Consider the following 23,028-nt stretch of genomic DNA (forward strand, 5'->3'; position numbering starts at 1 on the left):
GGATAGATAATCAGCTCTGAAATTAAACTATTATAAGCTATTTTTGTTGTTATCATGATATTTGTCCAAAAAAATGTACCTTAGTTGTACCAGGCATTAAAATGAACAAGAAATTGAAGAAAACAAGAGTGGTCTAATAATTTTTTCTGTAATTGTAGTTGGACTTGATAACATTTCTGTCCATTATCGGATTTCTTCGGAGTACATATGGTACATATATAGCACATATGTAGGCCCAATCCCAATTCACACCCTTAGCCCCTCCCCTTACCCTACCCCTTGGCCCTTGCACCTTGGCACTACCCCTTTAAACGGAGCTGCAAGGGGTAGGGATTGAAACATTCCCCTGTGAAATGGGTCCAACTCTTCACAACCTGCTACATCATCAGCAGTCATCGATACCCGCTTAAACAGATGCGACAACTTGTTTCTGAAAGTATTCACCATGCCGCCAGCAGCTGTAACTGTCTCTGTTGCATGGGCTTTGGTCATATTTTTGCGTTTATCTACTATAAACCGCAGAAATGCGATCTATAACCATTGAAACGGCATTAAATGGTCGTTCAAATGATTAAGTTGGTTACGAGGGAAAATACGTACATTTGTGTGTTTCTTTCATCACACTTCTGTACTTTTTGGCTGTGTTTTACCTCCATCTTGCCAATGATTTGAACAGAATAATGGGAAATTTCTCCTACCCCTCTATTCATAGTGTGGTCCCGAAATATCTCCATTTCGAGGACTATACAACCCTTCCCCTCCGTCTAATTGAAAATCCAACACTACCCCTTCACGTGTACATGCAAAATGAAGGAGGAGGGGTAAGGGGGAGGGGCAAGGGGTGAATTGGGATTCAGCTTTAAACTTCCTGTTATTGTCTTCTGCTTCTTTTTTTGTTTTTGTTACACGTTTGCAGATGTAAAAGAACTAAATTAAGCAGATTAACCAGTATACAGGGTGGGGAAGCAAAATTTACAATGAACATTTAGTTGTTTTTCTCAGCAGGCACTACATCAATTGTTTTGAAACCAAACATATATTGATGCCATAATCATACCTAACACTATTATCCATACCTTTTCAGAAACTTTTGCCCATATGAGTAATCAGGAAAGCAAACGTCAAAGAGTGTGTGATTTGCTGAATGCACTCATCACACCAAAAGAGATTTCAAAAATAGTTGGAGTGTCCATAAAGACTGTTTATAATGTAAAGAAGAGAATGACTATGAGCAAAACTATTATGAGAAAGTCTGGAAGATACTATTAAAGAAGAATGGGAGAAGTTGTCACCCGAATATTGAGGAACACTTGCGCAAGTTTCAGGAAGCGTGTGAAGACAGTTATTGAGAAAGAAGGAGGACACATAGATAAAAACATTTTCTATTATGTAAATTTCTTGTGGCAAATAAATTCTCATGACTTTCAATAAACTAATTGGTCATTACACTGTCTTTCAATCCCTGCCTCAAAATATTGTACATTTTGCTTCCCCACCCTGTACATGTACAAAGACATCAGAGTACTCGAAAGAAACCCAGGTGTGTTCATCCGACGATCAGATAACTGCTGTTTAGACGATCACTTGAATATTTTGGTAAGTCCGGAAATCAGATGATGAATGGAAATTTAGTGTGCGTGTAAACAGACTCATGGTAGGACGCTTTATTAAAATATTTGTTTTTATCTGAAAGGAACTAAAGCTGAATGGCTTATAGAGAAACCCTGCAGCCTTTACTTTGGAATGTGGGCATCGGGCATGTGTGTGGTACTGACTACAGTGCAATGCCTATTTGTTAGAACAGAGGACAGCTGGCAGAGTGAGTCATAGTCCTGGCAGATGACTAGTAGGCCATGATGCCATTCTCTGTCAACAACACCAGAGAGAAAAGTGTGTGTGTGCACATCCATCAGAATTGTTTTGTATACAAATTGTGCCAAATTTCCATGTACTTGTGAGCTCTGTGTATAATATGTAACTCACCATCTTGCTCTTCACCAGCTCTTCGATAGCGCTGACCAGTTCAGCAGCACTAGGCGTCTCCGAACTGTTGGGACGAGCAGAGAGGCGAGAACCCGACTGAAAAACAGAGAGAAAACAAAAAGGCAAGTCAGAAAAGTTTAGGTATAAAACAAAGCAAAATATCTGAGTTGGCAGTGCTGCATGCACACAAAAGTCCGTCATGATAAGGCTCACCATTGCAGAGTTTGGACCCCAAGTTTCCACATGTCCAAATGAGGATTTGGTGGGTGTTATCTGCCTAATAAAAGGGTAAACTGGGGGCCGAGTCGGAGCCATTCACAGGCTGCTCTCAGGGAAATAGGGGGTTATGAGGTAGGGTCGGGTCAAGGAACAAGCTCCGGGGATAGCTCTTGTGCTCTTCATGCACAAGAAAGTTATATACAGCAAACTGTGTTGCTAAATACTCCATCGGATACAAACATTGCCTCTGAGACATAGTGGCTTTAAAAAGGATCCCCTGTACAAAACCGGACTCAATGGAAATACACGACTCGGTCAAAACAAGCTCTTCACTATTTCAGAAACATGTGAATGGAGTATTCACTTCAGCAACAGGTAAATAATTGCACTCGGAGGTGAAAAAGGGAAAAAGTAAGTAGAAGTTCAACTAAAAAAAGGTTAAGGTTAGATCCGAAGTGGAGATGATCAAGTGGTTTTTACATGGAGAGATAAGGGAACTGGGACAGAATAGAAGCAGAACAGAAATCAACATAATGCTGAAGGAAGGAAACATGCAACCATCAAAGAAATAAGGGGAAAAAAAAGAAAAGAAATTAGTGCCAAAGTAAAAAGTCAGTTGTGTAATATATTGAAAGCTTTGAGGGACTAAAAAGTACTAGTTAGTTGGCGTCTCTGAGAGTTGAATGGACTGATGGACAAAGACCAAAAATGCTAATGATTAATGAGTTGGATGGATAAAAACATAAATACAGTTGCGGAAAAAATTATTAGACCAACAAAAGTCATCAAAAACAATGGTTATGCAATCAAGTATTACCGCCTGTGTGTATCATGTGACTAAAACAGACAGAAAAGAAAACATAGAATGCCTAAAAGCACTGTTTTTGTCAGTACAATGCCATAGATATTAATGTAAGAACTGAAATGATTTGGTTATTATCAAGAAAACATGGAAATGGATAGATATTCGCTCTGAAATTAAACTATAATGAGATATTTTTCTTGTTATCATTATATTTGTCCAAACAAATTAAAATGAACAAGAAATTGAGGAAAACAAGGGGTGGTCTAATAATTTTTTCCACAACTGTATCATCCTGTTGACTTCATTTGCAACTTGAATCTGACGATGCCTTCACTGTCCATAATTTTGATCTTATTCTTATTCAATTCTTATGCACGATATATATCTGTTTGCAATCATTCAGTGGCCAAATTACAATATTTTTAATTCAGTCTGCATTAAAGCTTATTCTGATTCGTGTCTTTACATACACTGTGATAAACGTGCATGCATGTACGTATCGGACTGTGTGACCCACCTTGTCATCCTGTGAGTCAGGTGCAGGAGGCTGTGCTGCGGATGGCCATGGGTGGAGGTAGAGGGACGGGCGTCGCCCCTTCGTCTCCTTCCTCCTCACCGCAGCTCTGCATGCCTGATGAGGAAGACTTGGACAAAGTGCCGCTGCTCAGCCCTTCATTTCGCATACGCTGGAGACAGAACGAGAAACAGCGACTGTCAGCGAGTAGGTCACAACCAAACCCGTGTCCTTCTAAAGCGCTTCATCTGTTTTTTACCTCCTCCAGGGTCTCGTCCTGTGGTGTGGCGGCACTGTCGTCAGAGTCCTTCTGCGAGCCAGGTAATCGTGTCCATGTCTTCCTCGTGCCATCGCGGTTCTTCTTGTGCTTATGTGCAAGCTTCTTGACATGGCCGTCGGCTTTGCCTGAGCTGAGTCGCCGTACAGGACTGGTAAGCCCTTCCTTAAGGTGTTTCCTGGACGTTTTGGGCCTGGGGAGCTGTGAGGACCCAGGGTATGGCTGGAGCCCGGCTGCAGGGGCGTCATTACTGGATACAGACAAGGTGTCTGTAAGAAAAAAAGGAAAGAAAAAGGCTGTTAGAGACACTTTAACACTTTATCTGGCAAGTGATTATTTTTGGTCATTTCCGTTTATAGAACAGACAGTGACAGCAGCAGTTACAGTGAGGACAGTGAGTCAACAATCTCATGGTCAAATGTGGTCTACAGGGTCTGTAGGTCCATCTCTCCATGAACAGTGAGTGCACATGCTTTGTTAGGTACCATAAGTATGGTACTAATGTATATGTGCAGTCACTATATAAATATTTACCCGTAAATATCTTTAAATTTTATACTTAATTTTTATACTTAGAGCATTTATTTTCTAACTTGCAACTGGTTGTTGCATATTGCTGCTGTAAACTCTTAAATTTCCCCATAGGGGGGGTCAGTAAAGTCTTATCTGATCTTACCTTATCTTATCTTATCTTATCTTAAGTAAGGGTACTAATGGTACGTAATGATGTTGTTGACAGGTGTCTGTATCTGCACTTATGTTCTAGATGTTCTACAAGGTGATGCTCTAATGTTCTAAAATACATGTCCTTTCACCTTACATGTTGTGTCTTGTATTTTTACACATACTTCTTGAATTATTGTTATTATTTTTTACCACTTACGGGCAAGGAACCAAATACGGTAACTTCATTTACCTTCATTTTCTACCTGACAATAAATTTTTTCTAAAAAAATGTCACCAAAGTAAGAAAGTCTTTTGAATTCCAGAGTATTTCTATGAGTGCCCTATAAGGGGTTAACACAACTTTCAGGGTACACCCTCAAATCAAAAACATGTAGTCATGAAGCAGTAAAGAACCTTAAATTAGTGTAAAAGTATTACATAATAATAAAAAAAGCTGAACTCATGTATATGTGCAATCACAATGCAAATATGTAAATATTTTAAAATTTTATACTTAAATTTTTATACTTTAAGAGCGTCCTATTTTCTACCTGCCTTTCTTTTGCACTGGTGTGTTGCATATTGCTGCTGTGTACTGTTAACATGGTGGGATCAATAAAGTCTTATCTTATCTTATCTTATCTTATCTTATCTTATCTTATCTTATCTTAAATAATGGTACTAATGTAAGTAATGAAATTCAAAGTAATAATGTGTATGTTGACAGGTGTCTGTATCTGCACTGATGTTCTAATGCTCTAAAAGCAATGTTCTAATGTTCTAAAATACTGTTCCTTTCATCTTACATGTGTTTTCTAGCATTTTTATATATACTTCTTGGATATCTTTTTTTTTGTGCCACTTATGGGTAAGGCACCAAATATTGTAACTTCATTCACCTTCATTTTCTACCTGACAATAAAAAAAAAATGGAAAAATTTCACCAAAGTAATAGTCTTTTTGAATTTCACAGAATATCTCTGAGGTGTCCTTTAAAGGGTTAACACAACTTTCAGGGTACACCTCAAATCAAAACATGTAGTCATGAAGCAGTAAAGAACCTTAAATTAGTGTAAAAGTATTACATAATATAAAAAAAAAAGTAAGCGGTGCTATAATAAAAGGAAGCCATGGTATAACTGTGTGCACATTTGTTTGTTTGTGCAGCGGCTGTGTGTGTTCTGTGCAGGCAGACCTCCCCCTCACAGTAATGGCAGCTCCTTGGGGAATTTGGTGGGAGGAAAGCTCTGTTTGATTTAAGATGGTGTGATGAGGAAATAATACCAGATAAAGTGCTTGCTTGAGCTTTGTCTGAAAACATCCACCTGTCTGTCTCACCTGACTGCACATTCCCTCCCTTCCTTGAATTTGCTTAACCACCTGCCTCCTCCATCGCTCTCAAAAACAAAAGCTTTCTTTATCATCACCAGAAAAAAAACAACAAAAAAAAACAATGAGGAAAGAATTTCTCTACTGGTTCTTCAAGCTGTCTGCTCAGGGTGTTAATATTTAGATTGGACGTCTTTGTTTGCTGTCACAGTGGAACACAACTGACACCACTCATGCCTATGGTGGGTTTCAGCATCAGTCAGAGTTCACAAGGTTCAACAACAGGCATTTCTTACTCTGCTGCCAATACAAATGACATGGATAAAAATATTAACACTAAATACAGGCATTACCCAGGAATGACAAGAACCAAGGTGAGGGTCAAGGGTCAGGGATGCACTAATGTCCTCAGGGCCTATGATTTTAACCCCACCCCCAACAGAAGAGGCGAGGGGTTATTGTTTTTGATTTAGTTTGTTTGTTAACACTCTAGCAGCAAAAGTATTGGTGAATTCATACCAAATTGGGTTTATAGATGGCCAGTGACCCAGAATAGATCTGATTAGATTTTGGGAAAAGTAGTTAAAGTTTAAATTTTTTATGAATTTTTAAAATCTTATTTTTCCCCATTTATTTAAATGGGCAAAATTTCACGTCTGTAGCAGCAAAAGTATTGGTTGAATTCATACCAAATTTGGTTTATAGATTGCCAGTGACCCGGAATAGATTTCCTTACATTTTGGGAAAAGTAGAATAAAGTTTAAATTTTTATGAATTTTTAAATCTTATTTTTCCCCATTTACTTATAATGGGTGAAATTTCACATGTCTGTAGCAGCAAAAGTACTGGATGAATTCATACCAAATTGGGTTTATAGATTGCCAGTGACCCCGAATGGATCTGATTACATTTTGGGAAAAGTAGGTTAAAGTTCAAATTTTTAATAAATTTTTAAAATCTTTTCTTCCCCCATTTTACTTATATGGGCGGAAATTCACATGTCCTGTAGCAGCAAAAGTATTGGTTGAATTCATACCAAATTTGGTTTATAGATTGCCAGTGACCTAGAATAGAGGTGATTAAATTTTGGGATAAGTCAAGTTCAAATTTTGTATGACTTTTAAAAAAAAAAAAACTTTTTTCCCCCATTTACTTATAATGGGCCAAATTTCAAATGTCTATAAAAACATCCTCTTTGTTTCAATTTACTTCAAATTTGGCACATATAGAGAGGCAGTTGATATGCTGACATCAGCACATGCATAGACATGATGACATCAGCCAGATCGATGCCAAATAATCTCCAATACGTGCGAGGGGTGGGGTCTGTTGTGTCTGGCACCACTTATTCATTTTTTGTATAGTTTTCAGTCCAGAGCCGATACGAGTTTTACCCTAACAGTGATTTCTCCCTTGGTGTAGGAAGAGATAAGAGCAGCCTGTGACTACCAGAGAAAACCTGGCTAGCTGTAAATGCATCAGCTAAAGTTGACTCAAGGACAACAGCATTTTCCTCCTACATCTTTTGAATTTGATTTGTTTGCCTCACATCATTATGATTCCAGCTCCATAGGCGAAAAGTGAAAGTGAGAATACAGTGAGCTTTAATGTTCTGAGAAAACACATGAATTAAACCGAATACAAGACGAAATTTAATACAAGTGTGTGTATTTTACAACAAAAAAGTCAAAGTGACCAAAAAACTTGAGGCTTCACAGAGTATAATTCACTTGTCTGAGATGCAGCTGCTGTAGATTAAACCATGATCCCAGGTCGAATGGCTCTCGACGCTGCCTCTCCTTATTGGTTGAGTACATGGTTGAATGTGTACGTGCTTCCTCCTGAATGTGCGCATCTGCATGTGAAGTGCGTGTCATTCAGCCACTGGGAAACTTATTTTTACTGCAACTCTGCTGATACAAAGCATGTGTTCTCAGAATGCATTACATGGGAGTAAGTGTGGGTTCGCTGAATAACAAGCATCTTTCACATCAGGCTGCATTAAGCCTCTAACGCCATCGCTCTGACACTTAGAAATATCATCATCACTTGATTGATATCAACTCTAAAGCTTCTCATACCTGTTTTTGTTTTTTTTTTTCCCCTGATGCAAAGCCAGACTGGTCCATCTCTCTGGAAAGGAAACTAACACTGGTCCTGAGATCTGTATCTAAAAGGTCTATTTGAAGATGAATAGGAATGTAGAGGGGTTGACTTTTTTCCTTGAAGGCAGTTTGATGAGCAGAAATGTTTGCATGCAGCATATACGGTTTAGTTTACAGTTTAGAATAGCTGTATGATTTACCTGCCTGCTCCTTTTTTTTTTTTTTTTTTTTTTCGTGCAATGCTTATGAAAACCAGAGTCACAACTGTTTGTTACAATGCTGCCCTGGAATGTTTTAGTCATGGGTTAAATCATGGGGCCTATTTAAGGCTGTGATCCTGAGACTCACAATAGTGTTACGTTTACTATCATTTGCCCCTTAGGATTTCCTTTACAAGGGATTTTCTTCCAGCAGTAAAACTTTTCCATCATATACAGTGGTGTGCAAAAACATTAGAACACTTGTCAAATCTTAAGAAACTGGTGGTTTATTTGTTTCCCAGAGCCTGAATTTCACTTTTTTGCCATTGCAATAGGTAAAGGCAAAGGTGCTGAGAATATTTCACCTACAAATTCATCAGTCCAGTCCTTTTTTTACATTTACTCTAATATTTAGTGCGGCCCCCCCTTGGGAACAATCTAAGGAAACTCTAAGGAAACTCTGGAATGAGCTTATGAGAGCGTGGAATGACATTGGGGCAAGGTTATTATCATTAACGAAAACGAAATGAAACGAAATGATGAAAACTAGAATTGTAAAAACATTTTCTAACTAACTGAAATTGCATTGTGTGCTTGCAAAACTAACTAAAATGTCTAAAAATTATGGATAAAATTCCCTTCTTTTTCATTTTTATCAACGTCAGATTGATATGAAATCGATTTATTTTGCTCTAGCAATTTTAGCTAGCGGCACCATACGACACTTCACGGTCTGTCACTTGTCGTTTCCAGTCGACTTCTGGTCCCCACTCTACCTGGAAACATGGAGACTGAAGTTGGGAAAAAGCAGCAGAGTCATGTATGGGATTTATTTGAATACGACGGTGAAGAAGAGAAAAGATATAAAGAAACTAAAACTGAAATAAACTAAGCATTTAGAAGAAAACAAAAACTAATAAAAACGAGCAAACCGGCTCTAAAAATGAATTAAAACTAACTGATTAGAGAAAAAAAAAAAGGTCAAAACTATAAAACTAAACTATATGAAAAATCTAAAACTATTATAACCTTGCATTGGGGTTGAAACTCTCAGAAAATATACGGACACAATGCCAGAAAGATGCACTGCTGTGATTGTTACCAAAGTGGGGCCACACTAAATATTAGAGTAAAATGTAAAAAAAAAAAAAAGGACTAGATGGATAAATTTGTAGGTTGTACAAAAACCTACAAACCTTGTTGTACAAAAAGCTATAAAAGAGACAAAAAGAAGATGTATATCTGTTGTTGGAGTTAAACTATGGAATGAGGCCAGTATGGATTTAAGAATGTGGAGCCCATTTTTGATATTTTAAAAAAATGGTACGTAAGGCAATTTTTGAAGGATACAACTGTTAAGCTCTAACAAGTAATAGGTAAATTATTTATTTTTGAGTCTACATGAAATTACCATTAATTTGGTGGTTGTGTTTTCTATTTCTCTGGTATATTTTCACCTTTTTATGTTTCGCTTCTTTGTTTGCTTGGATACATTGTTTTTTTTTTTTTTTTTTTTTTTTTTTTCTTCTTCCTATATTGGATGCTGGGTAGCTGAATTTGTTATGTAGGACAGGCATTAATAAAAGCATTTGCTTCTGCCTGTGCCTTTTCAGTCATAACCTGTTGGTAATGTTTGTAATGTTTGAAGTGCTGTTGTTGACACTGGTTATTATGTGATGACTGAATAAAGAATTTCATCATCATCATAGGGGAAATATTCTCAGTACCTTTGCCTTTACCTTTTGCAATGGCAAAAAAGTGAAATTCAGGCTCTGGGAACAAATAAACCACCACTTTCTTCTTAAGATTTGACAAGTGTCCTAATATTTTTGCACACCACTGAATATCTAAACCAAAAGCACAAGTACAGGTGCTGACTTGGTCCTGAGTTTGACTGTGTCTCTGGTGTTCGGGGTTTTCTGTAACATTAAAGTAACGCTGTACATCATAGAACTATTTGATGTTTTTTTTAGGGATTAATAAATCGACTTCGTTTTTGGCCATTAGTGGGAATATGAGATGAGAACATCCACATATCAACAGAAATGTCAAATGCTTCAGGTCTGGAATAGACTTGTGAGGATGTCTGATCAGGGACTAGCAAAAAGCATACTTATTGGGACATTCTGCATTTTAATGAGTTAAACTCCTGATTTATTTGCATTTTTTTCACTTTTCAGAAGAGGTTTCGTTAGTGATACTCAGGAGATTATCAGGAGAAGTAAAATGTTTCCGATACATGGTATGGAAAAAATGATTAACTTAATCTCTCGTAAGTAAGAGTAAAACCCTGTGAGACATATAATTTAAACAAAATATAAAGATTCCTATGAGCACACTTACAATTAAGGAGGAGAGAGTGTTTGTTGTGTGATTTAGGTGAATCTAAAGTAAAGGTTCATCTTTTTGTTTTACTATTCTGTCTACTTTAGGAAACATCCTCTATTAATGGTCATATCAGTTTATACTTCTTCCGACTCCTTTTCGACCATGCAAAATTCAGACTTGCACGTATCTGAAGACAGATTCTGTTCATTTAAATGTTATTTGGGTTTTTGTCTTATTGGCTTTGTTTTGTTTTATTTGTTTCTTTGCATGGTATAATAAATAAATAAATAAATAAATAAATAAGCAAGTAAGTAAGCAAGCAAGTAAGTAAGTAAGTAAGTAAATAAATAAATAAATACATACATACATAAATAAATTTTGGACTAGAAGATAAATCCAGGTATTTGGATGTGGCTGTAGCTATAAAGGAACCAGTAATTTTTGCAAGACAAGTAATGAAAAGTTCTCACTACTACAGGTATGTCATCGTTGCCTTCTAAAACCAATAACGGTGGGACACAACCTTAATAATCATATGGGCGAGGTCAAGGGCGTCACAGATGGACTGCCCACTACTTTTTCATTCATAATTTTTGAACCAGACAAGTTTAAGACAATATTACACATATTAAACAAAGTCTAAATGCCCATCTTAAACATAATCAAAGGGCAAACTTTAGTTTCAAATATTTTTAAATGAAAAATATCAAAAATTACTGCATCACGAATGGATAAAAAATTAGCATCTATTTTTTGCAAGAATTACACAGCTCTCAAAAGTGAAGTTCCTATGACATTTTCATCCTAAAATGTATTTAGTGTAAACCTTAAATCCTCTATTTTACAACCTAATAGTTGGTTAGAGGAAAAAATATTGTATCATACCTAAATAGACAGAGTTTTGAGAAATGGCAGCGTCACAGATGAACAACAAAAGTAAATATCAAATTAAACATTATTAAATACAATTATCAATATCATATACTTTTTTTTTTTTTTTTTTTTACAGTATTTAAACATACAAATAATATTAGCATTATATTCAAATGTATTTTGCATAGATATATGCATTTATTAATTTTAAACACTGTGTGTCTAGAACAGGGGTGTCAAACTCATTTAAGTCTAGGGGCACATTCAGTCAAATTTGATCTGAAGTGGGCTGAACCAGTAAAATAATAACATAATAATACATAAATAATGTTAAGTCCAAACTTTTCTTTATGTTTTAGAGCAAAAAAAGTAAATTTACAATATGAAAAGGTTTACATCTACAAACTGTTCTTTCAGAAGATGTGAATAACATAAACAAACTGAAAAAATAAGTGTAATTTTAACAATATTCTGCCTCAGTTGATCATTTACACATGTACATTTTAACATACAGATCACAGTGGATCTACAAATACGTTTAGTAACAGGCAGAATATTGTTAAAATTGTACTTACTTCTCTTTAGACATTTCCGGCTGTTCATATTTCTTCAAGTTATTCACATTTTTTGCAAAATTATACTTTGCTTTAGTGCAAATACATGAAAATACTTACATTTACAAAGAGAAAAATTTGGAGTTGTCATTATTTATATGTTATTATGATAGTATTTTACTGAATCCTGCCCACTTGAGATTGAATTGTTCTGAATGTGGAACCTGAACTAAAAGGATTGTTAATATCTTAGTGTAATTTTTGCATTTCACAAATTCATCCCAAGGGCCGGACTGGACCCTTTGGCGTGCCGGATTTGGCCCCTGGGCCGCATGTTTGACACCTGTGGTCTAGAATATGACATAAATTAAGTCAAATATCAATGTATTTGGAATAAATTTAGTTTATTTATGAGAGTTTATAAAATAAACCCAGAGTGACGGCAGAAAACTGTGCCACTTTCCAAACATCATAAAACTCCTCAAATTTTTTTTTCCACAAATTTTTTCTCATTTTAAAATACATTTTCCTTAAAATATAAGTATTTACCTACCCAAAAATATAAGTTTGGTCTAAATTATTGTACTTACATTTTTTTTGACCAGATGTTAACCTTCCCTTGACTTCACCCCTAAGTTAATAACATAGATGACATAGATAACCTTATGTAAAACCTGATGTGAAAAACACACACTTGGATGAACCACAACAGCAAACACAGGAGTCAGGAGTCATATAGAGCAAACAGAGCATGTTACCGTAGACACGCTGGGGTCGTAACCTTACATGTAACCACGCTGTTAGCAACTACATCTGAACCTGCAAGTCACAGAAAACTTTTCACCTGTATGAAAGTCACTAAACACTCACTGATACATTCTCCTGGATTCTTATGTCAGTGTCTTGTATTACAAATACACTTAGACTATTGGGTAATTTAACAAACTGTATAAAAATGTCTAATTTAGCTCCATGTACAGTGTGGTTTCTTGCTAAAATTCCGATCTACCAGCTGTTTTTCATGACTATTGTGCCGCTGACAGATTAATTATGCATCTGATGCTCTGATTAGAATGAAAATAGTCTCACTAACAGGGGCGTAAATAGGATGAACATGGGGTCAGAAGCCTTGACACATTCCTCCTCTGTGGAAAATAACCCTTAAGACACACATAGACACAAATAGGGCGCGACCTCTGCCCTTTTCCCTGCGGGCTGTTTTTTATTGTGAAGACACTTGAGGAACAGCTGGTCAGACTCGCACTCATGGGAAACAAAAAGGTGCACACTTTTCATTAATCAGCAGCGACACTCGTGTAATTCATGTTTTTATATTAATGATGATATATTAATATAATCTGCAATGACGTTGAAACTGCAAATACAACGCGGATGTTTTGAACTTTACAAGAATTCAGGTAATCAGATGTTTGTCCGAGGAATTCAGCAGTAAAGTTTGTGTCTTTTAAGGTGTCTCGTTCACTTCCTGGCCGACTGTGGAGAAACCTGACGTTCATTAAATATTCAGCACGACATACAGCTTTAAAAACTGACACTATACAGTCGTGGAAAAAATTATAAGACCATCGAAAGTCATCAGAAACAATGGTTATACAATCATGTACTAACTCCTGTGTGTATCATGTGACTAAAACTGAATGCTGAAGGAAGGAAACATGCAACCATCATAGAAATAAGAGGAAAAAAGAAAAGAATTACTACCAAGCAAAAGTCAGTTGTGTAACATATTGAAAGCTTTAAGTGACTAAAAAGTACTAGTTAGTTGGCATCTCTTAGAGTTGAATGGACTGGTGGACGAAGACCAAAAATGCTAATGATTAATAAGTTGGGTGGATAAAAAACATAAATACAGTCGCGGAAAAAATTATTAGTCCATCAAAAGTCATCAAAGACAATGGTTATGCAATCAAGTACTAACTCCTGTGTGTATCATGTGACTAAAACAGACAGAAAAGAAAACATGGAATGCCTAAAAGCACTGTTTTTGTCAGTACAATGTTATAGATATTGATGTAAGAACTGAAGTGATTTTGTTTATTATCAAGAAAACATGGAAAATGGATAGATATCAGCTCTGAAATTAAACTATTATGAGCTATTTTTGTTGTTATCATTATATTTGTCCAAACAAATGCACCTTTAGTTGTACCAGGCATTAAAATGAACAAGAAATTGAAGAAAACAAGGTTGGTCTAATAATTTTTTCCATGACTGTATCATCCTGTTGACTTCATTTGCAACTTGATTCTGACGATGCCTTCACTGTCTACATTTTTTTATGTTTATATCTCATTCATTCTTATGCATTAAATATATCTGTTTGCAATCATCCTGTGGCCAAATTACAATGATTTTAATTCAGGCTGCATTAAAAGCTTATTCTATTTGTGTCTCTACATACACTGGGATAAATGTACCTTTAGTTGTACCAGGCATTAAAATGAACAAGAAATTGAAGAAAACAAGGGTGGTCTAAGTGTAGCTCCACATTTCTGCTTATACATGCAAGATACATTTCCAAATCAGATGTCTATGTCCAGTTTCTGACTAACTTTCATGCTCAGGCCAAATTCTTTGAGCTGATATCCGTGAGAAAATGACTCCTGCTTTTAACAGATGCTCTCTATTGCATCTTTAGATGTTTGCCAATTTATTTGCAAGCTACCGACAGACTATCATAACTCAGTCAGTGCTCATTCATGCTACTGCTAAGAACATGCTAGATTTACAACTTTGTGTGCGCCTGAGTCTCAGAATAGGAGAAAGGGGAGGGGCAGGAGTACAACTGCAGTGATCCCAGAAGTCTGTGCAGCTCCACAGAAGCATGCCAAGGATTCCAGAGGTGTCACCAGGGGAGCATCTTTCGTGTGGTCTTATCTTACCCAGGAGAAGCGATACAAACAGAGCGGTGCATAAACATCATTTTGGATGGCTGGAGAAGCGCTATTACTGGTGGAAGTGCAGTGTATGGGAAAACTCCAGGGGGTTTGGATGGTTAAGTTGTAATGCAGACATGCCGGAGTGGGCTTGCCACCAACAGCCACAGTTAGGAAAGGCGTGGAGCACAGACCACCCGCTACACATTGTCCCAAAGCAGCTGGTGTTTTTTTTTTTTTTTTTCATAGCTTTATTATAAATTGGGACAGAAAGCCATGAAAGAAAGTGAATAGAACAAGAGCTGACAACAATACTGTCCTGATTTTTTTGTACTCTATTCTACTGTACTCTGTTTAACCAGCAGTTTGTTTTGACCCTCGGGTCTGGGATAAACCCCCATCTGCGTAACACTAGCCTGACCCCGCACACAGTGAGGCACAAAGACTTAATCTTGTCACAATAATTTCAGTAGATTTAAAATCTCATCACATAACAGTGCATTCACCAAATTGCTTCCATTGCTATAATGGCTCAACATAATCCACTCTTGATTAATGAACACCCACTTGAAGTAGAATGTATCACAAACAGAACAAACTGGAGCATTGTTTTTATGCAATAACAAAGAGAAACTGTATTATTCAACCAACTTTTAACACCACTTCATTAACTTTAGTAAAATATATGTTAACCTGGACAACTGGATGTCAGTCTTTTGCATCCTTCTAGTTATTTTCCTGTGCAAGCAACAAATATATTTCCTCTGAATATCACAAAAATAACCTCAGGTCCCACAGGTGATATAGGCTTATTAGAAAATATCAAAACATCAGCTGTAAATTTCTACAAAGAACTAATCAGCTGTATGTTTACATCTGCATGTTGCTCCACATGATCACCTACCCAAGTCCAGCAGCCAGAACTTGCAGTTGTCAGAGTGTCCTCCCTGTGTCGAATCCATGAAGAAAAACGCGTTTCAAGACACCAAAGCCTGGACTCCATGGGCCGTGTCAATCACATTTCAATACAATATTCCCTCACATCATCCTCACAGGTACGTCCATACACTATTTAATTCCCAGACGAAACCTAAAACTGGTTTTACTTGTCGTTAACAGTAGCTGTGTTTGAAATTTCCCAGAAGCGAGAGTCAGGTTCCAGTGTGAGAAAAAGGAAAAAGTCAAATGCAGTATTAGAGAGTAGGATGTTTTCTCTTTCTTTGTATCTCTCACTCTCTCTCCCTCCCTCGTGAGTGGGCTTCTGTGAGGATATTGGGCAAGCCTCCACTGTGCCTCTCCCTTTCCAAGGGGACGTCTGGAAACATGCAGCACATCTACCGTATTACCCTTTGTAGAAGCACCCACTCAGTTTGTGTGGGCGGGTGCATATTTTACAGGCATTAGGATGCATACAAGTTGTGCAGTATGCTTGGAACAAATATAGACTGGGTTATGAAATCTGACAGGAATGAACAACAAACGTGAAAAAATCTGTGTCATAGTCGAAAGCTGGTTACAAATTCCAGATACTAAGATTACTAATTTACATTTGGAGCTTGATTGGACATTTTCTTAGCTGCTGATTTATATATATATATTTAACCCTTGACTCTGTTTACCTAAATCTTCACTTCATCTGACAATGTTCTTATGCAAACTGAGCAGCTTTGCAGAGCAGATGCACAAAGCCCTCCCTGTTTAACTCTGAATGACTGGGCTCTCTTTTAGAAAGTCTGCAACGGCTCCTGAACACACTCCTTCCTGTGAGAACGTGCACATCCACACGCACATACTGGCCTGCGCTTTCTTCTTATAGAGTCCTTTTACTGATCATTACCTCCGCCAAGTGAAACAGTTATGTTTTCATCGGGGTTTGTCTGTCTGTCTGTGATAAAATACACTTTTAAAAAATACTTTTTAATGATTCAATATATATTTCATTATAATTAAAACACCACACATTTTTACCTCCGTTTGTCTGTCTGTCTGTTTGTCTTTTAGTAAGATAACTCAAAAAGTTACAGACAGATTTTCATGAAATTTTCAGGAAATGTTGATACTGGCACAAGAAAAAATGATTAAATTTTGGTGGTGATCGGGGGGTGGGGGTGGATTTTTTGTTGGTTCGTCTGTCTGTTAGCAAGATAACTCAAAAAGTTATGGACAGATTTAGATGAAATTTTCAGGAAATGTTGATACTGGCAAAAGGAAGGAACAAATGATCCCATTTTGGTGGTGATGGAGAAGGTGGGGTTGTTGGTTCGTGTGTCTGTTAGCAAGATAACTCAAAAAGTTATGGACAGATTTGAATGAAATTGTCAGAAAATGTTGAAACTGTCACAAGGAAAAAATGATTAAATTTTGGTGGTCATCGAAGGGAGGGGGCGGGGTTTGATGAAATTTTCTGGAAATGTTGATACTGGCACAAGGAAGGAACAAATGATCCCATTTTGGCGGTGATGGAGAAGGTGCGGTTGTTTGTTAGTTTGACTGTTAGCAAGATAACTCAAAAGTTAGACACGGATTTTCATGAAATTTTCAGGAAATGTTGATACTGGCACAAGGAACAAATGATTAAATTCTGGTGGTGATCGGGGGGTGGGGGTGGATTTTTTGTTGGTTTGTGTGTCTGTTAGCAAGATAACTCAAAAAGTTACGGACAGATTTGGATGAAATTTTCAGAAAATGTTGAAACTGTCACAAGGAAAAAATGATTACATTTTGGTGGTCATCGGAAGGGGGGGGGGGGGGGGGGGGGGGGGGGGGTTGATGAAATTTTCAGGCAATGTTGATAGTGGTAGAAGGAAGGAACAAATGATCCAATTTTGGTGGTGATGGGGGGGTTGTTTGTTTGTTTGTCTGTTAGCAAGATAACTCAAAAAGTTATGGACAGATTTTCATGAAATTTTCAGGAAATGTTGATTCTGGCCCAAGGAACAAATGATTAAATTTTGGAGGTGAGTGGGGGGGATCTGCCTGTGTGGAGTTCTGTGCTCTCCAAGTGCTTTTGTAGTTTTATCTATGCGTAGCTTTAAATTACCTTATTTCCTTTGTGTGAGAATCGACCTGTATATGGGATTCCAGCAACACAAATGAAAATGTGATTAGCATGTAGAAGAAAGTGAGCTAAACCTGATTTAAAAGGAATGTGTATGTTTTAGGGATTGGTTGCGCAACACAGCCCTGAACACAAACTGAACCATCATTCCACAGCAAAACATCCTATAATCAGAGCAGGCGTCCAACTACCAGCTGTATCCTTTGCAGTCTTATTCTACTGTATGTGAATACGTCTATTCAGTTTCGTTCTATTATCCCAAACACAGACGTTTGTCCCTGATAGTCAGTTCTTGGTTGTGAGACACAGCAGGAATAGGACAGGAGAGCCTTCGCGGTGACCACCCTAATCCCCTTAACCGTCACCCTTCCACAACTTTAGACAAAGCGGCCTGCATGGTTGGTCAGCAAACACAAAAGGCTGTGAAAGTAGCAGACGATTTTATTTGTCATTCCCGTCTTCCTTTTTTTTTTCCCTGCAGTGAGAAGCTCATTTTCATCACTCCCTCTGGCCACACACAAACATGCACATACAAGCAGCGACGGTTGGTTATTTGCAACCAGGAAACCGAGAAAAGAGTCAAAAACAAAAAAAGCTCTGCAAGCAGTCAGGATGGGTTGGGAAATTCTGCGCTTTGTCTTGTGCTGTAAATCATTCAGCTAATTCCAAAGTTGAGAGTTCCTGTATGTAGAGCGTCCAAGGATCCTATAATTTTCAATACAAACACAGATCTTCCTCGCGCTGACTATAAAGAGGCTGCCAGCAAAATATTTATGTGCTAAATTACCATAGAAACAGGCAGTAGAGTACTCAGTCGCTGGTCTAAATTAAAGATAGACAGTCAGAACCAGAAACTCCTGTTAAGACATGATGATGGCAGCCTATAGCCATGTTAGTGATAAATAAGAAGCAGATGTAGCTCTTGAGTTATTTATATTTTAGCACTGGTTAAATGATCAAGTCCCATTTGTGCACTACTATTAATCTATCTCTCTCAAGAAGTTGAACTGATTCACTTCAGGAGACTCAACTTCTGACCTGTTGTAGGTTATTTAACCCTTTCATGCATGAATTATGAGAATCTTATTCAAGTTTTTTTTTTCCTGAGTGTTTTGATTCCTCTTTATGCATAAAAAAAAACAATGTGATTGAATTTTTTTTTTCTTTATGAACCTAGTTTTCATGGAGTTACAAAAATGTCCATTCAGCTAGACACCGTGCGTTTAATTCTTGAAGCAAAAAAACATGCATTTACTGACTGAAATTATGAAATAATTTTTTAAAAATGCTGCTAATCTGATATTTTCTCACATTTTTAACATACTATAATACTAGTTATTACTCACTTAGATTATATGCAAAAAAAAAAAAAAACCTTTTTGTTACAAAAAAATTACAGTCTAATAACAATTAGCAATTTATTTACACTCACATATGTTTCTGCAGATCAGGTTTATCGAGAACAGCAAAGTTACAGTAATGGTATGAATTACAGTGTATGGGATGGTGCATAAGGGTCAAAACACAGAATTTGAAATCTCTCTGACAGGACATTTTAGAGACAATTTGACAGATTAGTGTTGCTAAATGACCCACATTTTTACTTTTAAATTCATTTTTGCTTTAGTTGGACCATAAGGGATTATCCAAAACAAGGAGCTACTTTATATTGAAATAAATGTTGGAATGGCAATCAATTAAAGCTCGCTCTCTGACGGGACATTACTGTGTTTTGACCAATAAGCGTCCACTGTGTTGGCTGATATGCAAGTAAAACAACAAAATCCATGAATATACAACAGAATAGTTGTCCACTGTAGTCGACCACTATGCATGAAAGGGTTAATTCACAGTGAAAAGAGTCTTTCAAATGTAAGAAAAAGTCAACGCAACTGTAGATATTAAATGCAGTAAAATATCGAATTTATCAGTAAGCTTTATACTAGTGTTTATTTAATTGGCAATACAACTAAGTCTGTGAAAAAGAAAATCAATAATTTATAAGAGAGATAAGTTATGGGCCTTCTAATGTTTTTTCATTTTGTCTGATGAATGTTTGTGAGTTATTAATTATTCTCTGGCGTCCTCTCATTTTGCAAAATGTGGCCCTCGGGCAACAAGAGTATCACTGCCTTACATGGTCCAAATGCAGTAGGGGAGGAGCTGTTGTTGTATCGTACAATTAACTGACCTACCAAAAGCTGAAATGGCACAACACAGAAAAGCCATCAGTCATTGGAGGAAATCAATCAACAGCAGGACCAAACCTGATCCAAGAGGAAAAACAGTCAATAAATGCAGCAGAGATGAAGCAGCTCCTCAGACTTCAGAGATTCATTAAGTTCTGTTTTAAGTCTGCTCTGCTTTTATGAACACCGTAATTAATATATTATGACTTTTAAATAACAGGTTTAATAAGAATATACTCTTATTCATCAGCAGCAACATAAAAAGATCTGCTGAAATGGTCACTTCTATTGTGTTGTATTTGCAATAAATGGGCCATATTTCTTCCAATAATGTGTACAGTTACAAGACTTATCCTAACCCTTTCATGCATACTGGTCACTACAGTGGACAGTCATTCTCCAGCTCTTCTCTTATATATTCATGGGTTTTGTTGTTTTAGTTCCACATCAGCCGACACAGTGGACACTTATGCATCATCCCACAATACATTGTAATTCATACCATTACTGTAACTTTGCAGATCAGGTTGATAAACCTGATCTGCAGTAACGTGTTAAATCAGTTGCTAATTGTTATTAGACTGTAATCAACAGTTTTCTTAATCAAAAAGTTTTTTTTGCATATTATCTGCATGAAGTTGGTAATAACTGGTATTAGAGTATGTTAAAATGTGAGAAAATGTCAGATTACATGAAAAATGTTTTTATTTCATAGTTTTCAGACAGTTTATCACTTTCTGATGATGGGTTTAAAATACATGTTTTTTTGCTTCAAAAACTGGTGCTGAGTGGACATTTTTGTAACTTCATGAAAAATAGGTTCATAAAAAAATTTCAATTGCATTGTTTTTTTCATGCCTAAAGAGGAATAAAAACACTCAGGAAAAAAACTCAACTAAGGTTCTGATAATTCATGCATGAAAGGGTTAATGCAGGAAATGAGTATACAATATTCCTGTGACTGAGGTGACAGTGACAAATATATGAAAAAAATCTTGAAGACTATATTACTGTTTAATAAGATCCTATAAGAAGAGCTACATATGGATATTGTGACATCTCTCGCTCCAGGGCACCACCCTCAGAGGATCATTTAATATTTCATCTTAGTTAAAGTGGAGAGGGCGTGTGCCAACGTGTTTCAGACAACATGAAGGTTTCTGACAGCTTGTAAAGATGTTAACTGCTTTGGGAATGCAAACGTTGAAATTATTTTATGATAATTAAAAGAGAGCTTTGCCTTAAGCACACTTTCACAGTTGCATAGCAACACTTAGAAATACATGTGAGAGCTATCCCAACAGCTGTTTAGTGTGAAGTGAAGGTTCGATGGACCAATGCTCTGTTTGCAAACAGCAGATATATCACATTAGAATTCCTTAATATTTCAAGTGTCCGTATGTGCCTGGATGTGACAAGCAGCTGGCACTGAGATGAGATGATTATTGCAGATCGCCACTGCTGTTTATAAACACATGCATTCATTGAACATCCCTTATACACTATAAGCCCGGACTTTGTATTTACTAAAATGCTTTAATAACAATGTACTTAAATGATTTAAGTTTTATTACATTACTATAAAATGTTAAGTATATTCTACTAATTTGTAGACATAGTCGAAAATACGAAAAAGTTTAAGTTGGATGGATTTAAGTCACTAAGTTTTAGTCATGACCACACCTTTTTATCTCCACATTGCATTGTGGGTATTGGGCATGTTGTTGAAAATGTGTTCTTTTATGTGCAGGGATTCAGCGGGGTTGTGGTGTTAGTGTTAATTTTGACTTAATGTGTGTATGGCAATGTTTATTGGCCTTTTTGTGTTTGTTTTTGTATTTTTGTAGATCTGCACCATGGGTCAGAGCCATAGGAAGAACAATGGCTTTAATGTTCAGTTAAGATTGTTTTAGTTCTATAAAAATCTTTATGCCTTGCTAAGTTAAAAGTACTTCCTATACTGGCAAATTACACTAAACTATCTTCCTGATTAACTTCCATCTATGCTACAATATATTAAGTTGACTAATTATGCAAAGTAATTTATTTTGCAAAAGATTTTAATTTAAATCAACTTGGAATTGAGTACAATGAACTGATGATATTAAGTCTAATGATTATACAAAGCAATTGACATTACAGCAAATTTTAAGTTAAATTAACTTGGCATTTAGTGTGTTGTACTTAAAACAGCAGTTCCATTCAAATCAAGGATTTAAGTTTAATACACTCACGTTTTCATTACTCAATACTTAAATCTTTTAAGGCAACCAGCTACCTCAAATTTTTTAAGTAAACTCAACTTATCCGGTCTTACAGTGTACTAGGCGTCCACATGTGGCTTAGTTATTAAAAATACACTGAATCTGTGTGAATGTGGAATTTAAGCAAAAGTCCTGCTCCTACCTTTGTGGTTGAACAGCCCCTCCATCTCCATGGACGACCTGGAGTGGGCTATGCAGAGCATGGAGCAGGGGACGATGCCTTCCTGGGCAGGGGAACGGTCAGTGGTGCGGACCAGGCACCAGTCCGGTTTGTCATGGAGTCGCTCCAGAACCTCCACAGTCTGACCTCTGCGCACCGTCAGCTCCCCACTGCTGCCACCGTTACTGGCCACAAAGTCGTGGATCACCACCGTCAGCTCACAGCCACCGGACAGCTGAAAAGGAGAACAAAACATATGGATCTGTTAACATTTGCCTGAGTTCTGTGAGCAGATATTTGTATTTCAGTTCTAGTATTGGCATGGTTTCACATTTGCATCAATGCAGACAACATGGTAAACACTTTGAGGATTATATGTAAAAAGTCAAAGAACAAAGTGAATGTGAGACTGAATAATTCATAGGTAGTGATGAAGTGTTCTTAGCTTTGAGGAAATCTGACTTTGTAGGAGCACCCTCTCAAAATGTAATGTTTTTACCTCTGACAAATGGCACACTGGATGACGGTAGGACAGTTTAAAACACAGGTGTCAACCATGCGGCCCGGGGGCTAAAACCGGCCCTGCAAAGGTTGCAATCTGGCCTGC

General features: G+C 36.9%; 1 protein-coding gene across 1 annotated transcript in view; it reads right to left on the reverse strand.

The window, feature by feature from the left end:
• Window positions 1-23,028, reverse strand: part of LOC115436406 (triple functional domain protein) — a 219,124-nt gene that overhangs the window by 19,616 nt on the left and 176,480 nt on the right. The window contains 7 exon segments of the mRNA XM_075353522.1: window positions 1,984-2,079; window positions 3,525-3,549; window positions 3,551-3,693; window positions 3,781-3,959; window positions 3,962-4,037; window positions 4,039-4,067; window positions 22,404-22,656. Of these exon segments, the coding sequence (XP_075209637.1) occupies window positions 1,984-2,079; window positions 3,525-3,549; window positions 3,551-3,693; window positions 3,781-3,959; window positions 3,962-4,037; window positions 4,039-4,067; window positions 22,404-22,656 (801 nt within the window).

Source organism: Sphaeramia orbicularis, chromosome 16, assembly GCF_902148855.1.
Source record: "Sphaeramia orbicularis chromosome 16, fSphaOr1.1, whole genome shotgun sequence".
In the NCBI taxonomy this organism is placed as follows: domain Eukaryota; kingdom Metazoa; phylum Chordata; class Actinopteri; order Kurtiformes; family Apogonidae; genus Sphaeramia; species Sphaeramia orbicularis.